The sequence below is a fragment of the Theobroma cacao genome, chromosome 1, assembly GCF_000208745.1.
Source record: "Theobroma cacao cultivar B97-61/B2 chromosome 1, Criollo_cocoa_genome_V2, whole genome shotgun sequence".
In the NCBI taxonomy this organism is placed as follows: Eukaryota; Viridiplantae; Streptophyta; class Magnoliopsida; order Malvales; family Malvaceae; genus Theobroma; species Theobroma cacao.
In genome coordinates this window covers 7,231,983-7,255,527 of record NC_030850.1, presented here as the reverse complement: position 1 = coordinate 7,255,527, position 23,545 = coordinate 7,231,983, and the positions used below count along the sequence as shown (strand labels likewise).

General features: G+C 34.5%; 2 protein-coding genes across 4 annotated transcripts; both read left to right on the top strand.

The window, feature by feature from the left end:
* On the top strand, window positions 2,901–20,350 carry LOC18611847 (phosphatidylinositol 4-kinase beta 1). 3 transcript variants are annotated; one of them, XM_018128493.1, is made up of 16 exons: window positions 2,903–5,024; window positions 7,488–7,679; window positions 7,791–7,839; window positions 9,499–9,631; window positions 9,762–10,263; window positions 11,205–11,285; window positions 11,363–11,482; window positions 14,063–14,132; window positions 14,578–14,675; window positions 14,769–14,873; window positions 16,046–16,099; window positions 17,993–18,136; window positions 18,250–18,303; window positions 18,742–18,816; window positions 19,263–19,346; window positions 19,436–20,350. In XM_018128493.1, the coding sequence occupies exons 1-16, from the start codon at window positions 3,513–3,515 to the stop codon at window positions 19,535–19,537; spliced, it is 3,375 nt and encodes a 1,124-aa protein (XP_017983982.1). In that variant the 5' UTR covers window positions 2,903–3,512; the 3' UTR covers window positions 19,538–20,350. The 3 variants fall into 3 exon arrangements, with proteins under 3 accessions (XP_017983989.1, XP_017983982.1, XP_017983977.1); XM_018128488.1 differs by having other exon boundaries at window positions 9,759–10,263; XM_018128500.1 differs by lacking the exons at window positions 17,993–18,136; window positions 18,250–18,303; window positions 18,742–18,816; window positions 19,263–19,346; window positions 19,436–20,350 and having other exon boundaries at window positions 2,901–5,024; window positions 9,759–10,263; window positions 14,769–14,892; window positions 16,046–16,100.
* LOC18611845 (NAC domain-containing protein 82) lies at window positions 21,273–22,272 on the top strand. The gene has a single exon (XM_018121620.1). It carries the CDS (start codon window positions 21,273–21,275, stop codon window positions 22,212–22,214), a length of 942 nt encoding a protein of 313 aa, XP_017977109.1. The 3' UTR covers window positions 22,215–22,272.

The following is a 23,545-nucleotide window of genomic DNA, read 5'->3' as shown; positions in this document are numbered from 1 at the left end:
ACTCCCTATATTATATATTTTTGTTCAATTTACTTCCTATGATATGACATTTTTTTTAAAATTTATTTTATTGATCTGCCACATCAACATTTATCACATCAACACGTTAATGCCATGTCATCTTGTCAATGCAACATGGCACTACCATGTCATCATGTTAGTGCCACGTGGCACTACCACGTCAACAAATTTACCACATCAGCGTTGACATTATCACATTTAACGGTAAAATTGGATGGTACTAGATGAAGAAACTAAATTGTTTCCATTTTTTAAAATGAGGGACTAAATTGACTAGATTTTAAGTACAGAGACTAAATTGACGAAAATGCATAAGTATAAAAAATATTTGGGTACTTTGATTTCTTTCAATTTAGTCTCTAAATACCTCAATTTTGCTCAATTTAATCCATGTACTGTACATTTTTATTCAAGTTAGTTCTTTTCACGTGAAACAAATTTTTTTTTGAATTTTTTTCTCAATCTACCATGTCATTATATTAGTGCAACGTGGCATTGCCATGTCAACAAATTTGCCACGTCAATGCTAACATCATCAGCAAAATTGGACGATGTTAGGGAAATGGACTAAATTGTTTCAATTTCTAAAATCAATGGACTAAATTAACCAGACTTTGATCTTGGGACTAAATTGATGAAAATGCATGAGTATAAGGAATATTTGAATACTTTGATAATTTCTTTCAATTTAATCCCTAAACACTTCAATGTTGTTTAATTTAGTTCCTTTACTATACATTTTTGTTTAATTTAATATCTATAACATGGTACACATTTTTTTGATTTTTTTTTCTCGATTGGCCACCCTAGCATTGCCATGCGACACCACCACATTATCATGCCAATGCCATGTCAGCATTGCCACATCATCATTCAGTGCCACGCGACAATGTCATATCATCTTGTTAGTGCCACATGGCACTACTATGTCAGCAACTTGCTACAACAACGTTGATATCATCACCTTTAATTTTAAAATTCAACGACGTTAGGAGAGGAACTAAATTGTTCTAATTCCTAAAATCAAGGGATTAAATTGACTAGATTTTGAGTAGAGTGACTAAATTGATGAAAATGCATGACTGTAGGGACTATTTGTATACTGTGACTATTTAATATTTCAAGTTTCAAACTTAAATAAAATGAGGTCATCACAAAATTTTTTTTTATCTATATGTGATTGGTCATTTAATTGAATATCTAATTTTCAATGAAATCTTATATTTGACATAAATTTATTAAAAATTATAAGTTTTGATTTATGAAGCATAATTAGAGTTTATTTGGCTTAACTTTTTTTTAGCTTAAAAGTTATTTTAAAGTTCTTATAAAAATAATAGTTTTTAAAATTAAATTAAAACTGTTTGGTAATAAATTATATAAATTCTAATTTTGATTAAAATTACTATAAAAGATCTTCTTTTTTCTTAACCTTTGTAAGAACAAAAAAACTTAAATTTTACGATTTTGTTGTTGGATCTTTATTTCTTTTTTGTTTTTAGTAGTCTTTATAGAGAGAAGTAGACGAAGGGAGGGAGAGGAAAGAGAGATTGATTGAGAGAGATGGGTATTTCTTGAAAATTTGACGTATTTTTAACAAAAAAGAACAAAAAACTTCTCTCTAGAGTTTTTCTTTGAGTTTTTTTTTTAAAAATTTTGTTCTTTAAATATGTTTTTTTAAGAGCTTTTTAAATTTCCTTTGGTTTGGTTTTAAAAAGAAATAGTTTGATTTTCATATTAACTTGATATTAATCCAAATCAACTTGTAACTTGCTTGATTGACTAAGTGTAAACTTTACGTTTTCAAGTAGTTTGTAGTAGGAGTGTGCAAACAGTTATTTCGGTTAGTTATGTTTTGGATATTTAATAATCGAACTAACCGAACTCATATTTAAAAATAATCGAAACCGAATCGAACTATACAAATAATCGAACTAACCGAAACCGAACTAATTCGGTTTGTTCGGATTCGGATTTCAAAAGCTGAACTTGACAAATTTTTTTGTATATATTTATTTATATTGTATTTTTTTAATAAATCAATATTACAAAAATATTAAAAATGATAATAATAAATTATAATAAATAAGATAAATACTCATAGAATTAAAAAAAAAACTAAAGAAGAGAAGAGATTAGGTTTATAATTTATTTTTCATGTAAAATCTCAATAATACTCTTACTTAAGTTCAATTAGTTCGGTTAGAAATTGTTCTAACCGAAATCGAACTGAATTAATTTTAAAAATCAAACTTTTTAAAAAATCAAACTGAAAAAACTAAACTCATTTCGATTTAATTTTATTGTTCAATTAGGTTTACATTTGCTCACCCATAGTTTGTAGTGCGAGCAAGGTAAAATCCCTCCATAGCTCCTCGCGTGGGAGAGTCCACAGCCCCATTGAACTAGGAAGGCTTGCATATGGTGTTCTAAATTTTACCATGAAATTACACTATTTAAACTTCTTAGTATATGAATTGAATTGAATCAAATCTTTAAGGTTTTGAATCAACTTCATTTAGTGATTCTTTTAATTTAATAATTTTTTATTTTTTGATTTAATTTTTATATTTTAAAAAATAAAAATATAATTCAACTTGTTGGTTTATTGTATAATTTAAAATAAAATCGAATTAATTATATTATATTATTATATATATAATTATTATTTTTACTGTCTATATTAAATCATATTAAATGTGCTAAAAAAAATTTATTTTTGTTTTGATCACACGTTATTTCATTTCTTTGGAGGGAAAGGGAAATGAAATTCCATAAAATGCGCCGCCATTCTTCCCGTTCAAGTTAGCAAAGCCCTGGTCTTACAAAAATATGCAGTAATTATTATTATATATGCAGTGTTTTTTGAATTTAAAAAACTAAACAATAAATAAAATAAAATACTAAAAATAAAAGTAATCGCCTCTCCATCGTCTTTCTCTCTCCAACAGCAAAGAAGACCACCCACCGCCATCATCGCCACCACTTCCGCCATTACCACGGCGTCGTTTCCTAAACGATCCACCGTCACCTTCTTTCCTCTCTCTATCTCACACGAAATTCAGATTCTGTTTTGCACTTTATAAGGCGAAAAATCCAAAATTCTCTCTTTCTCTAATCGAAAACATCACCATTTTCTAACTTTCTTTAATTTTCCCCGATCATTTCCCCCCCTTTTTCCGACAGCCAATCAGCTGAAAAAGACACTATCAATTCTGCTCTTCTGTCTTTTCCACCTCAGAATTAGGGTTCCGCTTCGACCACTGTGTGATTCTGATTAAGGGCTTCAACAGTGAGAGCATTTCCGGTTTTGGATTGGCGGAGCGATTCCGAATTCTCTCAGGTGAGAGGGAATTAAGGTATTCAAATGGAAGCGTTTAGAAAATTCTAGGGTTTTGTGTTAAATTTCAAAACTATCTACAAAATGATTTAGTTTCGATATTTCCAAACTAGAGAGCGAAATTAGGGTTTATGATGACAGATTGGTAACGATGGTGAGGCTTCTAGGACTGACTCGAGGAGAATCGGACTTGTTACCTCGCGAAATCACCACCTCGAGGACTCCTCTAGCGAGTGAGTCAGGTGAAAACGGGTGGCTCATCAGATTCTTCGACTCGGCGTTTTTCTGTGAGTGGATCGCCGTTAGCTATCTTTACAAGCATGATCATGCCGGGGTACGAGATTACCTATGTAACAGAATGTACACACTTCCGTTATCCGGAATCGAAAGCTATCTCTTCCAGATTTGTTACATGATGGTTCATAAGCCGAGCCCTTCATTGGATAAGTTTGTTATTGATATGTGCTCAAAATCTCTAAAAATGGCAATGAAGGTGCATTGGTTTTTGTTGGCTGAGTTAGAGGATTCGGATGATAATGAAGGGATTAGTAGGATTCAAGAAAAGTGTCAAATCGCTGCTACTTTGATGGGTGAGTGGACGCCCCTTGTGCGGCCACCCAATGCAGGTTCAAGTCCAGGGAGTAAAAACCAAGTTTTGAATCGAATTCTATCATCGAAACAGCGGTTTTTGTCATTGACATCTTCTCCTCCTACGCAGAGATCATTGTCCTTCTCGCCTTCTTTAGGGAACCATTTGCAGGAGGATGGTGGTAATCAATTGTTGTCTCCAGAGGAGAATAAGATTTTTAAAAAGTTTATTCCTGGTCCGAAAGTTAGAGATGCCTTGTTGTTTAGGAAGTCAGCTGAGAAAGATGAAGAGGAGAATGAAAAGGATGGGTTTTTCAAGAGGCTGTTGAGGGACAACAGAGGGGGAGAGGATGAGGAGTTGACATCGAGTTCAGATGGGTTTTTTAAGAGGCTTTTAAGGGATAGTAAAGGAGAGGAGGAAGAAATGACTTCGAGTTCTGAAGGATTTTTTAAGAAGTTGTTTCGGGATAGTAAGAGTGATTCTGATGATAAATTGGTTTCTAAGCCAGCAGAAGATGATGAGAAAGAAGGGTTCTTTAAGAAGTTTTTTAAAGATAAATTTGAGGACAAGAAAGATGTGAATGATAGAATTGATGATGAACATATGGTGAACTCTGAAGAGAAAGCTTCAAAATCAGCTGAAGATGATGAAAAAGAGGGGTTTTTCCGGAAATTTTTTAAGGATAAATTTGAAGACAAGAAAGATGGAAATGATAAAATTGATGATGGGAATGTCCACGGTGACTTTGAGGAAAAAATTTCAAAATCTGCTGAAGATGATGAAAAGGAGGGTTTCTTTCGGAAATTTTTTAAGGATAGATTTGAGGACAAGAAAGATGGGAATGATAAAAATGATGATGGTGACGAAGAAGAATCTTCAGATTTCCCACTGTTCCGAAGACTATTTCGAGTGCATCCGGAAGAGAATAAAACTAGTACAGCAAATGAACGCAGCAATAGTGGCGGTTTGTTTGAGAGCAGTCCAGGGACTGAGAACTTCTTCCGCAAACTTTTTAGGGACCGTGATCGTTCAATTGAAGATTCAGAGTTGTTTAGTTCAAAGAACCACAAAGAGGTTTGTGCACTTTTATTTTTGTTGAGATGTTACCTGTATGCTTTGAGGTCTGTCCTACACATTGAATCTGTTGCATCTGGTTCCAATTTATGCACTCATAATTTATTAGAACTGTTTGAAGTGAAAGATGATAACTTTTGTGGCACATTCTTTCTATCTGTCAAAACTCCTGAATTATACAACCTCTTGGACTGGTTTACATAATCCTATAATGTTGATGGTCTTTTTTGAACTTCTTTGTGTTTTGAATTTGATACTTAAGTTTTATTAGACATTGTAAAAGATAATATCAGATTACATTTTCCATTGTTGTGCGATTGAAAACATTTAGTATGGTAACCTTTTTGGTTCTACACTTTGCACACCAGTTGCCAACCTATCAGCAGGAAATTGTGGAGGAATTTCTGCTCATAATCATTATGAATCTGACCATATGCTTATATGTGGGAAGTGGTCTTCCTTTTGTATTGTCAGTCTTCCTAGGCTCGTCAAAATGTTTTTCATTCATGATTCCTAGTGTCATAAGTCTTTATTCAACCTTGTCTAATGTTTTTGAAGGGCCTTTAATTCTTTCAGACTGACGAATTTGGAGATCCTTTAGGCTAATAATCACTACAAAGCATGCATGCTTAAGGAGTGTATTCTCTGGGTTCTAGATTTTTGTTAAAGTAGAATGACCTGAACTGCTGTGTTGTTTGCCATGACAAAAAGAATAGGAAATTGATCCAATATTTGTTCTTAAAATGGTTCTTCCATGTTATTTAGCTTAAATGCCAACTTCCAATGGTATATCATTTAGTAATGTAATCCAATAATCTATAAAGCCTTTATTGATGAAGTGATGGTTGAACACTTTTTTTTTGAGATTGGAATCTGAGCACACAAAAGTTAACCACTGTTTTGCCTGTAACTGTTCTCCTCAACTCCTGCACTGAATGCTAAATCTGTCCATGCACTGAATTTCTTTTCATCGGTATTTGTAATGTTGAAAGATTATCAATTTGATGCTATCTTTGACATTTTTAACATTATAAGAGTGTGTAGTTTACTTGATGTGCCACGAATGGAAGGATAAAATTTGCTGGATGGTGAAATACCTGATTTGGACCAAAGATAGGATTATTAACTGGATGGCAATCAATCCGGTTTCTGTTTTCATCATCTTTCTTGGATTCTGGATTGTCTATACTTCTAGGATTTGATTTTCTGTATTTATATTTATTTATTTTTGTTCCTATAAAGTTATTATGTTGTATGCATCTTGTGTAATGGAGTTTTGCAGTTTCCCTTTTGCCATTGCTATTTTGTCATAAAAAATTATTTAGAAAAAGAACAGCTTCCACTGCCTTAGTAACTCTGTTGTAACTGTAATAGTACTAGACTACTTGATTGATCTGGGAAATATTCCTCTTCTGCTTGTCCTTCAGTCTATCTAGTTGTGGAGTTTCATAGCCTTTCCCCTTTTGCCTGACATTTGATCAAAAGGGGGTGGGAAGCTTTTATTGACCACAGGGGTGTAGATTGCTTCCGAAATAACTCCTTGCTTTTCTTACTTTGATTAAGGTTAGTTTAGTATGGTTTAGATTTGGGGCAGAGTGCATGCAAGTTAATATTTTATTTTGTAGTAACCATGAATATTATATGTGAAGTTGTGAACACACTCCTCTCTCATAGATTGGCTTGGATATGAAAGTTTTTGATTCCTCTTTGTTTTCCTCCACTTTCTTGTTATATTGCTTGTTTATTGGTATGTGTGCAGTGTGTGCTCACATCGGTTTTTAGAGTCTCTACTTTTTAAAGTCTGGATGTCTTGTTCTTTGATCAACACCATTTACTATGTTATCATCAGAAAAAGGTTGTGGAAGCCTCTTATTTAGGAATGACATGGACCTTCAGATGGATCAGGTTGTTTTGCATTTTTTCAGTGGGATTGTTGAAAACTTGAAATCTGTGTGGTTTGATTTTGGATTACTTTGGCTAGGCTGAACCTAGTTTTGGGCCTACCTACATATTGTAGTACTTGAATGTGATGAAATACATTCACATAGTTAAGAAGATAAAGGATTGTCTCTAGTAGTAAATGATAGCTAAATAACATTGAAGAAGAGCGTAAAAGTTGTGGAACCCTAAGATGCCCAAAAGGAGCATAAAAATAAGAGGTAGTATTCTAGTTTGTGGTTTTATCTATTTATTTTTCCACAGATGCAAGTAAATTAATTTCTGTACTCATAAAGTGCAAGTTTTGTTTGAATGTCCTGAATGAAATGGTATAATTAAAAAATGGAAAATATCATAAAGGATATCTGATAGGCTTTTGATATTGAGCATATTTCCTTCATTCAAGAATACTGCTGGTGGTTTATTTCTTTTGATTGCACTGCTCTTTAATCTTTCATTAGTGTTGTTTACTTGACATGTTCCCCCAGGCATTGATGTTAATTTTTTGTGACCTTTATTTGGCAGAAGCATCCTGGTTCGCCTAAGCAACAGAATGATAAGTCAAATGCCAAACCTCCACTTCCAAATAATTCTATATCACAATTTCGAAAAGGGGCTTATCATGATTCATTGGATTTTGTACTGTCATTATGTGAGACATCATATGGCTTGGTAGATGTTTTTCCAATCGAAGATCGCAAAACTGCTCTTCGTGAGGTGGTTTGCACATTTCTAATGTTTTGTCAATGCTTGAATTAAATGTTATGAAATATTCTGCTAGAATGTTATCTAACATGTTACTTGTTCTTTTCATTTTTGTATCTCTAGTCACTTGCAGAGATTAATTTGCATGTAGCTGCGGCCCAAAACAATGGAGGTACATGCTTATTAATGAAAAATTTGATCAAATAAATGCCAATTGAGAGGCACCATTTATTGCATTTAATAAGTTTACTTATGATTTCCCAAAGTGGTTGGAACTCTGAAACTGTGACTAGGATTATAGGACTATCTTGGTTGTTTTTCCACCTCTGTGCTATGTTTACAAGTGTTTTGATTTAAAGTGGTGAGATTTTAAATATTTGTATAGTAGTTTGTATATGGTATATTCATCTGTGAGAATATCTATATGGTCTTTTGAAAAGGGGTAATCTTTTATTGGTTTCTGTTGACATTGCTTCTGTTGCATAGTCTGTCCATTAAAGAGGAAGTCTCTGTAACATATTTGATACATTGTCATTGGTTTTTTTCTGAGTTGGAGTGCTTTTTGTTTTTGCTGAAGTTGAAATTTAGTGGTAGGGGCTTGCCATCAAATTTCTATTAGCATTTCTTCACAATCTTCTGTCAAGTGAATGCATCATTTAATTGATGTGTGAAGCATTTCCATTCAATTGGAAGCAATTTATTTTTCTATTCTGAAATATTTTCTCAGTTTAGTTTCACTCTTTGTTGTACTGATCTGAATACAGCTATTTCCTTCATTAAAATAAGAAAAGGCTACAAAGGACCAAAAAATGTGGGTTTCTGCTTGTATTGATATTGGTTGTGGACAGGGATGTCAAAAATTAGAGATGCAACTTGGGTTGGGTAAACCTGAGAACTGACCCGACACGGCTACTTTGGATCAGCTTCTTTTATACTCGGGTCAAACTTGGTTCATCGGTATTGTGGGTTGGGTCGGGTCAGGTTGTTTCTTGGGTCAACCTGAATTAACCCGACCTGACCTGGGTTTTTTTTTTCATTTTTATGTTAATTAAGAAAGAAAGTTAAATTTACTTTTTTAGAAAGAAAGTTAAATTTACTTTTTTATCTTCTCTAAATTTTATTTTAATATATTTTAGGATTTTCATCACCTAATAGCATTAACTTAATTTTTTAATTGAAAAAGACCATGAACGCTCATTTGTGATGATAAATTTTCTATACAAATTTCTTTGAAGAAACTTTTTATTTTCCACTTTTCAATATTCAATACAGTGAAAACTGTTGCAATACTTGGATTTAATCAAATGTACAACATATAAATAATTAATCTGAGTTTGGAAATAAATAGAAGATTTTATTCAATTTATTTTTTTGTTACTTTAAGACTTAAAGAGGGAAGAACTGCGCTTACCCAAGCCTTGTTAACATGGGGTGGGTTGGTCAGGTCGGGTCAGAAAAAGGCAGCATATTGCCTTAGGTTGGACCCACTCCCATCCCCATTCAAGGAACCTGACCCAAGTTGCAACCTTATGTAAAATAGCAAGGTCAAGTGAGTTCTGTCATTGGTCAGTAATTTGGTGATGCAAAGTTAATATTAAGCTTGCATGTCTTAATGAAATTTGGCTTGTAATATGTATTTGTCTTATTTTTTTGGGATATTATTCTATTGAAACTTTTGTGGTTGTGTATATGCTTATGATAAAATTTCCACATTAGTAATTGTCAGTTAGCCTGCACTTCTATTGCAACTTTGATATATTGGGTGAACTGGACTGTTGCTTGAAATATATTACTCCATATCCTTATCTGAGTATTTCCGGTAATTTTTTAGGAGTTTGCTTTCCGATGGGAAAGGGGATGTATCGTGTGGTTCATATTCCTGAAGATGAAGCTGTTCTTTTGAATTCTAGGGAAAAAGCACCATATCTTATCTGTGTTGAAGTTTTGAAATGTGAATTGCCAAGGTAAGCTTTGAGTCCATTGTCCATACAACTCAGATGCAGTCTCAAATTTCAATTTCTCTTATAAATTGTACATAACTCAAAGATATTTAGTGTGGCTTCTTATTCCTTTTCTTGAAACTTATTTTAGCAGTACAAAGGACGCATCTAATGCTCAGAAGCTTTCTAGAGGAGGAATCCCTCTGGCAAATGGTGATGCCTTATTGCCAAAGCCGCCTCCATGGGCTTATCCTTTGTGGACTGCTCAGGAGGTGTATCGTAATAGTAGTGATAGAATGTCAAGTTCCACTGCGCAAGCTATTGACCAGGCAATGACTCATAAGTCTGAGGCAAAAGTGAAATTTGTCAATGTGAGTTTTTCTGTAGAAAAGCAATCAGTCAGCCAGTCAGAGAGTGTTGAAGCACCTGATTTACAGTCTGGCAAGCATCGTGGCAATTTGGGTGCTGTTTCAGTTCAGGGTGGACAAGATATAACTCACAAATTAAGAGCTGCTTATGCTAGTGATTTGGAGTGGGTAAGGGTGGTGCTGACAGCTGATCCTGGGCTCCGAATGGAAGACATTGAGGGTCAAGGACTACCACGTCGGAAGGAGCACCGTCGTGTTCCAAGTACAGTTGCCATAGAGGAAGTAAAGGTGGGCATCTGATTGTACATTTGAAGTATATTGATGACTACAATGGTTCAGTATTAAGCCTATAGATTTATATGCATGTGTGGAAGTAAATTGGGTGTCTGATATTGTATTTGACATTGTTTTCAACAATGCTTAAGGTTTTAACTGCATAAGTTCATGTGTGTGTGACTAAAATCTTCTTAAGGCCTTGTCAATGCACATACCTAGATACATAAACTTGATAACGTTTTCCCATGTCTCATGTGCTGTTTTAGTTTTGCTAGATTATATATCTTCTCGTTTGCAGATTCGTAGTTCAGTCCTTGACGTATTAGAAGTGAGTAAAGTTTTAACTACAGGCTAATTTGTGGCTATGTTTTAGTTTGTTTGACCTCATGCTCAATTACTCATCAATCTGAAGGCCCATGTGATGTTGCATTTTACTTCAACATGGAAGCATGATCATTTCATCAGTGACAAGCTATTTTTCATGGAACACTTGATTTCACAATTAAACTATTTTAGTCCTAGATATTAGTTAAGAGCATCTATGAAGCAAAGAATAGGTGTAAGATATAGATCTATAATAAAGGAACTTTTGTGAAATATATTAGACTGTTTTTGGCATATGCTGGTAGATGGGTAGTGTGTTCATTCCCATGTGTTGATTTCAAGTTAAATATTGGGTATATGATTGCTCTATCCTGTAACAATTTAATCAACTAGGGGCATCTCTTCTTATCATGCATCATGGTAGTTGTTTAAGCAGTTGAAAATATCAATAGATGTGTATTTTCTTTAAGCACATTTTAAGTTATACTTGGAAGTATCAATTTTATAGGGGAAGAAATGTTTTTTCATTCAGTCATTTGGCTTCTATATCTTTGAAATGGGTTTACTTTATTTATGTGAATTTTGTTCCATTTTGGATGCTATTATTGAAACATGAAATTGTTGTGCAGGCAGCTGCTGCGAAGGGAGAAGCTCCTCCTGGACTCCCTTTGAAAGGGGCTGGTCAGGATTCATCAGATGCACAACCAAGGGTGAATATTGGTGAACTGAAAACCATTTTATTTTTCTGTGCGTCTATTTTGTCTGAAACTTTGTAAATTTCCAATAGGCTAATGGGGGTATGCCTAAAGCTGGTGATGCGTTATCTGGTGAACTTTGGAAGGTGAAGAAGGAGAGAATACGGAAAGCTTCAGTATATGGGAAATTACCTGGTTGGGACTTGCGCTCTGTAAGTTCTGCTTGTGAGCAATTGCTCTGTTTGTTTATTTATTCATTTCCAACTTGAGCTATGTGATTGCATGCACATAATTAGAAATGAGGGCATCATAGATTCTCTGCTGCAAAGAGGCTAGTCTTTATTACATTTTGCAATTATGTTGAATACAGTCACATGTTATTTTTTTAATGATCTTCCACTATTAATGTCAGCTAGTCGTAGCTAACCACTATATGATGGCATTTTCTTTGGAGATCTCTTTGTTAGGGTACTTTTCTTATGGAATTTTTTATAGTGAGTGTCTTAGACTTCCTTCCCCCCCAAGTCTGCGGATATATTAGATTGCATCGATGTTGGGTATGTTTACCTTTGGAATATGTTGTAATATATCTTGTAAAGCAATGTCAATTTTCCTAGTGACTTGATGAGGTGAGAACTTTGCCAAGGTTAAAGATTGCTTTTGTAGAGCTCACCTTTTTTGCTTTTTGAAGGATTTGTCAAATGTGATACTTGTCGTCTATAGTAAATGACCTCTTTCATAAAATAATTTCTCTTTGGAGATGTCTAAAAAATTGTCCACAATGAAAGAATAAGACCAATCATTATCTTCCTACGAAACCCTGTATTGTATGATTTAGCTATTGTGACTAAAAAATCAAATAATTTACTCCATTTACAAAAGGATTGAAGTTGAATATCACGTACACAATATTTAGTATATTAAAAGAGGAAAATTATCATAGGACGTATGGACTAGAGAGTAGTTACCATGAGATCTTGGATTTTTTTTTTCCGGCAACAGCATTCAGCAAATGATTGATTCCATCAAAATGGCAGAGCTAAGTGGTAAACTCTTTTTATTGCTTCGACATGGATTTGATTGACTTAGAGTTGTGACTAATTACAACCATGAAATTTTGATGGCTTAACATGAGAACTGGTTTCAAACCTGATATGATAAAGGTCTCAAAAGTAATGAATTTAAAATTTGGCATTGTTAAAGGTACTTAATTACTTTTGGATTTATATGGTTCTTATCTCATATTGTTTCATTTTTTTTAAAATTGTATAATTTTGTCTCTTAGGCTCCATTTGTTTCACGGAAATGAACTTTCTGAAAGAAAGAAAATTTTCAAAAAGAATATTTTCCAAAAAAGAAACCAATTTCTGTTGTTTGTTAAACTCATGAACAAGTATTTCTGATGTTTGGATTTCATGGAAAATTTTCAATGCCACCATCTACTTCAACTATCACAAACCAAACCCATTGACGAACAGTGAACCTCTAACCTACAAAATATCCACAAATCTGACAAATCTGAATCAAGTATCAAAATTAATTAAGAAGAATTAAAAAAAATAATGATGCTGTTGAAAATTGAGATGATGTGCTGAGATGGGTTTGGGTTTGTGAAGTTTGAGAAGGACAGAGGGATAGAAATCTGAGATAATATTTGGTTTTGTTAAGTTGGAGAAGGACAAACTACAAAGAGAGAAGAGAAAGAGGGAGAGAAGAACATGGAAAATATCTGGGTTTGGGGTTGAAAGAGAAAGGAGGAAGGGGTTGTTGGGAGCGGCAATCAAAAGGGGAGAGAAAAGGAGAATGAAACTGTTCATGTGTGAAGTGGAGAGGAAGAGGTTATGATCACTGGTGATGAAGGGTAGAGTAAGGGAGAAAGATGCTGACAATGAAAGGGAGAAAAAGGCTGATTACTGATGATGGAAGTGGAAAAATATGGAGAGTTGTGGAAGTGAGAAGGGAGATTGAAGGAGGGAAAGGTTCTGATTGCTTCGGCAGTGGTTGATGGTGGTGGGTAATGGGTTGGCTATGAGGGGCTGTGAAGGGTAAAGAGGCAAGTTGGCTGTGTCGTGGGAGAATGGGGAAATTGTCTTCCTTATCTCAAAAAAGGAAGACAATTTCCAGAATAGTGTGTCCTTTTTGCGTTGAGAAGAAGCCATTTTCCAGTTGACCATGCCTCTTTAACAACCAAACATCTAGAAAATATGTAAAACAATTTCTTGAAGCCATTCTCCTTGAAACAATGGACCTTTAGTTCCATTTTTTTTTCATTTCATTGCTGCCATGAAACTGCACCATGTCACCTGTAGAGCCTTAGATGTGGACATTTAGTATTAGGAAACTGGGAATATGTCAACTGTTAGTGTCTTTAGTGCTGTTGGTGCTATTATAAAATGGATCTTGTAAAGATGCTTTTCAATTGCATGACATAATATTTTGATCCTATATAAGATTCTAGTCCTGGAGCATTGAATCTGGTATATTATTATTCAATGAAATATGTATGTAAGAAAATTTACAACTAATTGGTGTTGGATCAGTGGTTAATGTTTACAACTAATTCTTGTATTTATGACATTGGATGCGAACCTTTTGCTGTTATTTGGCTACATATAATTGACATTAATTTGATGGCTTAAGGTATTTGATGTTACTATTTTGGTGTAATGCTGACTTTTTTGGTTAATTTTATTTAATACCTAACTAGACTTTTTATTCTTCATATTATTGGCTATATTAAATAGTTAGTTTGGTGTAAGTGAAATTGCCTTTTTTTTTTTGGTATCATGAAGGTTATTGTAAAGAGTGGTGATGATTGTAGGCAAGAGCATCTTGCCGTGCAGCTTGTCTCTCACTTTTATGGTATGTTTCTTTATTACAATTTCATATGGTTCTTTTCTTCAGATCATCTAGCTCATTTGCTTCCTGTCCCTTATTTCTCTCCAAGTCGGTATAAAAAAATCAGTATTTGGAGTCTCATTTTCTGTCTACCTCATTTGATATGTCATAATGCTAAAGCAGTATATTGCTTTTTTCTCTTTCCTTTTTTTTTTCCCAATGCAAAGTGAAATATATAATTTTGCGTGCAAGAAGATGATTAGAATGCATAATGTTAAGTAGACTGGAAAAATTATATAAATATGTGTGTGGATCTATATTGCATGGTTGAACCCTATATTATCAAGTTGGCCCTAAAAAAGAAAAACAATCCCTTATTATTATGCATCAGTGCTGAAGTTCTCAGAAATTGTTATGGTTTAATTATTGTAGTCGGTTGAAGTGTGTGTATAATGGTTTTCAATCCCAGATATATTCCAAGAAGCCGGTCTTCCACTTTGGTTGCGCCCTAATGAAGTTTTAGTTACATCTTCTTACACAGCTCTTATTGAAACAATTACAGATACGGTAATGTAAACTTTTGCTCTTCTACTGACTGGATTGCAGTGATGATGGGAAACTTTTGCTGTCTTAATGGTAATAGCTTTACTGTTTTTGCAGGCTTCTCTTCATTCCATCAAAAGTAGATATCCCAATATATCAAGCTTACGTGAATTCTTTGCAGCTAAGTATAAGGAAAATTCTCCAAGTTTTAAGCTGGCCCAGGTAATCTAGTTGCAAAGAGGCAGGTGTCTCCAGTTATTGTTTTTTGTTTGGCAAATGTTTTCATTATCATGTTTCAAATAATTGTTACTTTTAAACGGCTTAGTATTAAATTTTGTGGCATTGTAATTGAGCTGCTTAGGAGTGTGGTTGGACCATTAGGAGTCAGAATTTGCCTCTCTCTTTTTCTCCTGGGAAAGAGTTGCTATTTTTCTATAAAGCTGCAGATGCTGTGATTGTCATGCTCTAGTAATTTAAAGAAATCTTGTTAAATAAGAGGAGACAGACTAGTTCCTTTCCGCTTCTCTACAATTGTAGTCTATAGAAATTTTGGGTTGTTATCAGGGGAAAATTTTCCCTGAATATTTAAGCTGCACTTATTTTAGGTGACTTACAATTTTATATTATTTTAAAATCATTTTCTTGAGTGAGCTTTAGCTTACTTCCATCATGAGCCAATCATCCTATACTAACCTCTTCCCTGTGGTTACTGAAAAGTGTGGCCACCATACCATGTAGTATATGTTGACTGCCTAAGGTGTTGTGTTGGGTTGATTTGTGAGATTTATTTGGATATTTGCAAGGAGTAGGTGGATGAACTCTTGGTTCATCTTTCTTTAGTCAAAATTTGTGATTTTGTGATCATTCTTGGTTACATTCATGAGGGCTAAATCCAAGCCTCATGTGATGATGGGATATAGGGGCAACATACTTTAGTGGCAGTGTTCTGTTGGATGGTAAGGAATTGATCCTGTTTGGAAAGCTATATTGTGTACATTTGTTTTAGTAAAGATGAACATTTGCAGTGGTTTGCTGATTTGATTGAATTTACCAAGTTATGTGAAGGGCTTACTCTTAATATGCCTTATTATCTTTTGTGCATATGTCTCCTATCTGACAGTCTAGAGTTAATGAAATCTTGGGTTTTGTTTTTGGTTTTTGGTTTTTTTCTTTTTTGAAAAGCTCGTTTTTGTTATTTTCTGGATGCATTAGAACTCATTTATAGTTCTGGCTAATTATTGGCCGTCGTATATTATTTTCTAATGCAATTTGATATAGCATTTCCATGCTGATTTAATCAGTCAAATAGTGATTTTATTTTGTCTATAGAAAATGCTTAGAGTTTTGATTTGTTGAATAATTCTATTGCTTAATTAAAATGTATTTTATTGCAGAGAAATTTTGTTGAAAGTATGGCTGGGTATTCCCTAGTGTGCTATCTTCTGCAGGTATATATGGATTTCTTCTCCGTTCTATTTTGTCACTTAATTCACAAATGGAATGAGGATAATTTAATGGGACTTGTTAAGAGGTTAAGCGATGAATAGAATAGATCAGATGGCAGATGCCACTTTCTAAATGCCTTAATATACTATTTAAATTCAACTGTAAACCTATTAATACTAGAAAGTTCACTGCTGGTAGCTGTCTGCTGCTATGTCTACATTGCGCTGGCTTAAAGGATTTACTGTTTGGTGTAATTCAACATGAAACACCTTTTCTGTTTTGCTATTTGCTTCGTTTTACCTCACTCTGTTTCAAGTGATGCTGATTGACTTCTTCGCAACTAAGAAGTTATTCAACTTCCACTTTGTCAGCTCATTGTCTATGCTAATAAGCGATATCTTATATGTGCTCTGCATGCATTGATCTGCCTTTTCTAAAACTATTATCTATTGAATGCACTTGTTACAAATTGTTGTATTAGCATTCTGTTAGCTATTTGCTTTCTTTGTAAATGCACTATTGCTATTTGCTTTCTTTTTCCTCATTCTGTTTCAAGTGATGCTCATTAACTTCAATGCAACCAAGAAATTAACCTACTTCTACTTTGTCAGCCAATTGTCTATGCTAATTACTGAAATCTTAATTTGTGCTCTGCATGCATGGATCTGTGCTTTTCTAAAACTATTATCAATTGGATGCGCTTGCTAAAAGAAACTCTGTATTTGTGTATTATGAGTGGCAGTGAAGTAATTATTCTTCATGGAGGCTGTTTTTAGGATAGTGGATTTGACATTGTTTTCACTGTTATATTACTAGTATTTAATTATAAATAAAACAAATTAAAGGGTTGGAAGTAATTATTTGGCTTTGGACACCAAATTGGGTGGTTAAGGCAGGATCCTTATAGGTCTTTTCCTTAATCCATTTGTACTTGTTCATTTAAGTCTATTTGGCAGTTTCTAGCAACCCTTTTGAATCATCCACACATGTAGCCAGGCTAAGCTGTTTACTTTCGTTAGGTAGTTGTGAGGGTACAAAAATTTTCGTGTTATGCTGCCTACGAAGAATTACTTTTTGTCTCTCTCCCCTCTTAAAATGAAATGAAAATAAATAAAGAAATCAAAATAAAATGAATTTACCTTGGGTCTCCAGAGTAGATAGCGACATCATTAGTCTAACTTTGCTTGCATAAAAACTGCACTTGATAGGGGTGTGCAAACGGTTAGTTCGGTTTTAGATATCCAATAACCGAACTAACCGAACTAACCGAACTAACCGAACTCCTTTTTAAAAATAATCGAAATCGAACCGAACTGTATAACTAAACGAATTAACCGAAATCGAACTAATTCAGTTAGTTCGGTTCGGTTTTCTAAAACCGAACTTAACAAATTTTTTATTTTTTTTTGTTTGTATATATTTATTTATGCTGTATTTTTTAAATAAATCAATATTACAAAAATACTAAAAATGACCCTAAAAAATTATAATAAATAAAAGGAATACTCATATAATTTATATGATATAAACAACAATAAATAATTTACGTTTAGGATTTTTTTCATGTAAATTCTCCATAATACCCTTATTTAGGTTCGGTTAGAAATGTTCCTAACCGAAACCGAACCGTAATAATTTTACTAACCGAATTAACCGAACTAACCGAATCGAAAAAGCCAAACTCATTTCGGTTCGGTTCGATTTATATTTGCTCACCCTTACTTGATAGTGCCATCTGATTGCTGAAGTGGTATTATTTTTATATTGAAAGCTTATTATAGCATTGATTCTTGGTGGAAAAAGTGTTGGGTTTGATTCCCACCAATCATATGCAAATTGATGAGCTAGTATGTTGTATAGTCCACTTTTTAATTTGCCAATTTATCCAAGTATAGGTGAAGGATAGGCACAATGGAAATCTCTTACTGGATGAAGACGGTCACATCATACATATAGATTTTGGCTTCATGCTCTCCAATTCACCGGGTGGTGTAAATTTTGAGAGTGCACCATTCAAATTAACCCGTGAACTTCTTGAGGCAAGTCTGCTGAACATGAATTCCATCTTATAGTTTAATTTTTGTTGGTCCTGATATTATTCTATCAGTTACTTTTGGATTTGCTTTTAATCCTAAAGTGTTCGGTGTGCTAGGTCATGGATTCTGATGCTGAGGGAGTTCCAAGTGAATTTTTTGATTACTTTAAGGTACTGATGACTCTTCTTCCTCTGTGTAAGGCCTGTGTGGTTTGTTGACTTTCTTGTACAGGTTTATGACTAGCCTTGTGCACACTGACACTTATAAGCCTATAACAATAAATGATTTTAAAAGGAGCCCCTCTTCGGGAAAGGAGGGGCAGTTGGAGGGAAGACAGACAAGAGCAAGCCAAATTAGCAGAAGTTATTTGAAGTTGCTTGCTCATTAAAGAGAAATATTATGAAAACTTGAAGAGGATGATAAAGACATAATTTGAATATACACTAAAGGACTAATATGGCCAATCTTGATGTACTTCTCTATAATTTTGTTTGTTATTTTGTAATTTTGAATCTAAGTTGGTCTGTACTAACTGAAACTCCACGTTGAATATTAGTATAGATTCTTCTCCTGCTAAACTGGTGTTGATCTTTTCCCTTCTTATTCAGGTATTATGCATCCAAGGCTTCCTAACCTGCCGTAAGCATGCAGAGCGCATAATTCTTCTTGTTGAAATGCTGCAGGTAACGTGATTATAGTTTATTGGTGGTCGTTGTATACAGCAGTTATTACACTTTTTAACATGATGAGGCCTTCTAATGGTCTGTTAGTTTTCATACTGGTCTTTGAATGTGTTCCAGAGTGGCCCCTGGTTAACTTTGGTTCTGCTTGTCACTAATGTTTGCATAATTAACTAATTATAAATGACAATTATAGAATATGATGGGTGTCTTTGTTGTACGGCTAGTCTGCTATTGTCACTGAGGCTGTAGTTCACTTGCAATGCATTGTACCTGGTGTATCATGCTGACCAAACTTTCTCTGTGTACATTTGCTTGCTTACAACATGTATAGATGAGAAAAACAAAAAGTTGAGGTGCCTAGAAGATATATTAGGTAATTTGTGGTTTTGTAGAAAGAAGAATAATGGTTCTTTATTTACTCGATGTGTTTTTATTGTTTGTATTAGGACTCTGGTTTCCCATGCTTCAAAGGTGGTCCACGAACAATACAAAACTTAAGAAAACGATTCCATTTAAGTTTAACCGAAGAGGTTTGTTTTCTTAAGCTTTTTGTTCTGTTTAATACTGCACTGCATTTTATCGTTATGGTGGTCGGTAAATATGTGTTGGTTTTTTGCAGCAATGTGTGTCATTGGTGCTTTCCCTGATCAGTAGCAGTTTGGATGCCTGGCGGACAAGGCAGTACGATTATTATCAGAGGGTTTTGAATGGAATATTGTGATTCAGATTTGGTGTGTTGTCACATTGTTGTTTTGGTAAATCCAGACTGGTGAAGATTTTCACAGGAAAAGATACCGTTGTATGGTTTAAGTATATTTGGTTCACTATGCAATGGCTTCAGAGGTTTTTACAAGAGATTTTTTTGAGGGGGGGGGTGAAGGATGATTCATACCTGCTTGTGGCCTGTCTTTCCTTGGTTTGAGGAATTTGTAATTGTATCGGCATAGAAAACAGTAGGAAGACTAGGGGCAAAATCTACTGTAACAGAGTTGTCTTCAATTTTTAATCTCAGGTCCTCCAGTCATGAACTCTGCTGGCTGTTGGTGATGAAGTTACCACGAGTTGGTATAGAATAGTTCTACCCATCTTGGACATTGCACACTGTACAGAGTGATTTCAACATGGACAGTACATGAGACATGAGATGGCTCTCAAATAGGTCTTTGCAGGTTGAAATTGCAGTTACTGCAAATCTTACACGGGTTTGCCATCGAAAGCAGCCAAGCATTTATGATGTTGTACATGCAACATTTCCAATTAAAGACTATATTTTTACGATCAGAGGATGGTTAGGTCGCGAGATGGTCCAAAATGCTTTCTGGTTCCATCTGTTTCGCGGCTTCTCCTCCCTGGGTTTATTTCTCCCTTACATAGTTTCTAAGTAAAGGATGCTTGATTGTATCATATCATTATTGGTTACATTTTCTTTAGGAAGAAATTTGTTCATTTGAAACTGGTTAAGAAGAGTGCTGTTGGCATTGATATTTTATTCGAGTTATTGATTTCTTCCATTGAATGAAATTTTGGTTATGTTGTTCTTTGTTCTTAAATTTTAACTTTCGGATTTTTAAATTGAGTTAATTGGCCGAAATTTTCAAATAATCCTCTCTCAAGATAAAGTTAAACTTGATTATTAGGCATTTTTTTTATTTATATTTATATAGGCATTTTCAAATAATTGTTGGTTAGAAATATTTCAAAAATTAAAAGTTGCTTATTGAATGAGCTGAAGATTAATTTTGAGTAAAACTCGTTTAGGAAAAGAAGATTAATTTTGTAAGTTGTGAATGTGAAGATTAGTTGGATAGATTCATTCAAAACAAAATTGTGAAATGAGATTAATAAGTAATTTGATATTTTAATATTTAAGTATTTTAAATGTTAAAATCCAAAAAAGAAAATATAATAAATGTACTATAAAAAAAAAGGAATTTAAAGCAATAAAACAAATTAATCACGACAGAAAGAGTAAAGAGTAAATGTTATAATCCTATAAACATGAATTAGTTGGGAAATAATAAGGTAAACAGTTAAGCGGTTTAAGAAGTAATTAAAAAGAACGGGAATATGGCAAGTGCCTAACATAAAATAAGGCTTAAAAGTTAAAATTCAAAAATAAAAAAGAAAAATATGGCGCAACGGCTAGTTCCATAACGCGGTTACTAGTTGGCGCGTGTTTATAAGCCAGGCGATCCTCTGCTTTTCGTTCTCTCCAATCTTCAGCTCACTCTTTCAATTTCTTTTTCCGTTTTCTCTCGGTTTCGCTACTCCATCGGCTCAATTGGCTTACTTTTTCACGAAGGTTTTCGCTTTGTTTTTCCTTCTATCTGTTTCTGCTTTGCAGTTTCTTGATTGTAGGTTTTTGATTTTCATTCTCGTTTGTTTTGTCTGATTCTTAGGGTTTCTTAATTTTGATTTCAGGGTTTTATTTATTTTTATCTCTGTTTCAGTTCTCAATGGAAAAAAATTCACTGGCTCCTGGATTTCGGTTTCATCCCACTGACGTTGAGCTTCTTAAATACTATCTGAGGAGGAAAGTTTTGGGGAAGAAGTTTCGTTTTGAAGCTATCGCTGAGCTTGACCTATATAAGTACGCTCCTTGGGATCTGCCAGACAAGTCACTTCTAAGGACTGGGGATCTCAAGTGGTACTTTTTCTGTCCAACGGAGAAGAAATATGGAAAAGGGAGTAGGTTCAATCGTGCCACTGCCTATGGGTACTGGAAGACAACTGGGAAGGACAGACCTGTTCGTCACAATGACAAAGATGTGGGGAGTATTAAAACTTTGGTTTTCCACAGAGGGAAAGCCCCACAAGGAGAGAGAACAGATTGGGTTATGCACGAATACAGACTGGAAGATAAGGATCTACTTGACAAGGGAGTCGTCCAGGATGCTTACGTTCTTTGTGTTATTTTCTGTAAGGATGGTCCTGGCCATAGAAACGGTGCCCAATATGGAGCACCATTTAGAGAGGAGGACTGGACTGATGATGATGAAGTTGTTGAGGACGTCTCTTCCACTGACTTGCCTGCACCAGCCTTCACTAGTGCTACTAGCCCCTGTGTTACTCAGAGCCAATGCCTTGGATCATCAGCTGAATCAAGTCGTTTTGCAGATTCTCCTTCAGTGGTTCTTGATGCAAACAAGCCCATTACACCCATGGAGGCTTCCCAAGTTTTAGTTGAAGATATTATTTCAGCACTGCACTCTTCTTATAAGGAATACAGCTTGCTCAGTTATGGCCAAATTGAATATGGTTCTCCAATAACAGATGCAAATGCTAATCTTGAGTTCTTGAAGGCTGCTGATGTTTCAGTTGATGATGAAATTTCTTCATTGTTGGCGACATTCACAAAAGACGATGCTCTAACCAATGTGCTTTATCCATTTGATTGAATGATATGGCCTGACCGCTTCTATTGAGCGTTAGTATTTAGGAAATTTTGTAAGCAGATAGGGATTACTACAGTAAGAGCGATTTTTTGTTCTGTTACTGATTATTTTTGCTGCTGTTGGTCGGATGTTTTTCGATCCAAATGTAAAGTGTACAACAGCTGTCTTATTATTCTTTCTAATAAAATTTTCCATTGGTTCACTAAAGATAACTGTAGGCACTGGCTTGAGAAAAAAGTTACTTGTTGCTTCCGTTTGGTTTTCATGTTTATTCTGCAGACTCTGTTTATTCTGAAAGTGAACACTAGCCCTTGGTTTAGATGGAGAAATTTGTCACCATGAATTTGGTTTTCAGTTTGGATTAGTGTTGTGGAGACAACTAGTTCAATTTTTCAGTCAAGTGAGAAAAGAAACGGTTCTGGGTTTGGTATAAGTTTGTGGACAAAGGTTGCTCAAGTGAAGCTCAGTGATGTGAGAAAGGAAGAGTTGTGTTCTTGCAGATATTTGAACTGATATTTGTTTTATGTTCTGTTCAATATATATTTGTTTCATGTTCTGTTCAACATATGATGATAATAATTTGTTTAAGCCCGAAGAAAGATATAAACGACAGTCTCCTAACGTTATTGAAATATGGAACTTGTGGAAACTTGATTACAAAGTATGTTATCTGAAGATATGCATTCATTAATCAAAGACGAAGCCACCAAGATTAACTTTTCAGATGGTTTAGAACTGAATAACTGTTATAAATTTCCTCTATAGTCGTTTCATAATTTTCTAGTATGAAGCCGTACTAGATTTCTGGTTTGAGGCCATCTTTTTTTTTTTATGAGAAATATAAGATTTTGTTAAAGGAGATCTATTCTGGTACATCTAGACTTAAAAGGCATCCGCAAATGCAGGTATTGCAGTCATATGACCTTGTGTTGTTCTAATTAATCCCTGCTAATTGCATGAAAAAGTGCAGTCTCTACTTCAGTTATTCGTAATCCTAGATTGAAAACAAGTATTATCTCATTTTAGATTGCCAAGGTTTTAAGGGGAGCAATCGAAGCTAAGATTTCTAACTTCACAGCTCACCCCTGCTACCCAGCCTCTCTCACCGTCGATGTTACAAGGATTGGAGGACTGGATATTATATCATGAAGCATCAGAGTTGAATTTTATACTCTGCCTAGGTGGAGGACGTTTCCAATTGCAGTCGGTGCTTGCATTTATTCTCTAAGTACCCCTCTCCCTAGTCCATGTTTAGGAATGTATGCCTCTAGAAACTCTCTCCTCCCTATGTATGTTGCCCCGACTCTTCATTTTCTGTTAAAATATTGGTGCCG

Excerpts from the sequence above, each read along its gene's own strand:
- LOC18611845 (XM_018121620.1), top strand. The coding sequence starts at position 21,273 with ATGGAAAAAAATTCACTGGCTCCTGGATTTCGGTTTCATCCCACTGAC.
- LOC18611847 (XM_018128488.1), top strand. The coding sequence starts at position 3,513 with ATGGTGAGGCTTCTAGGACTGACTCGAGGAGAATCGGACTTGTTACCT. Across the intron at positions 10,264-11,204 it reads TTGCCATAGAGGAAGTAAAG|GCAGCTGCTGCGAAGGGAGA; the intron begins GTGGGCATCTGA and ends ATTGTTGTGCAG. Across the intron at positions 14,133-14,577 it reads GCTTGTCTCTCACTTTTATG|ATATATTCCAAGAAGCCGGT; the intron begins GTATGTTTCTTT and ends TTTCAATCCCAG.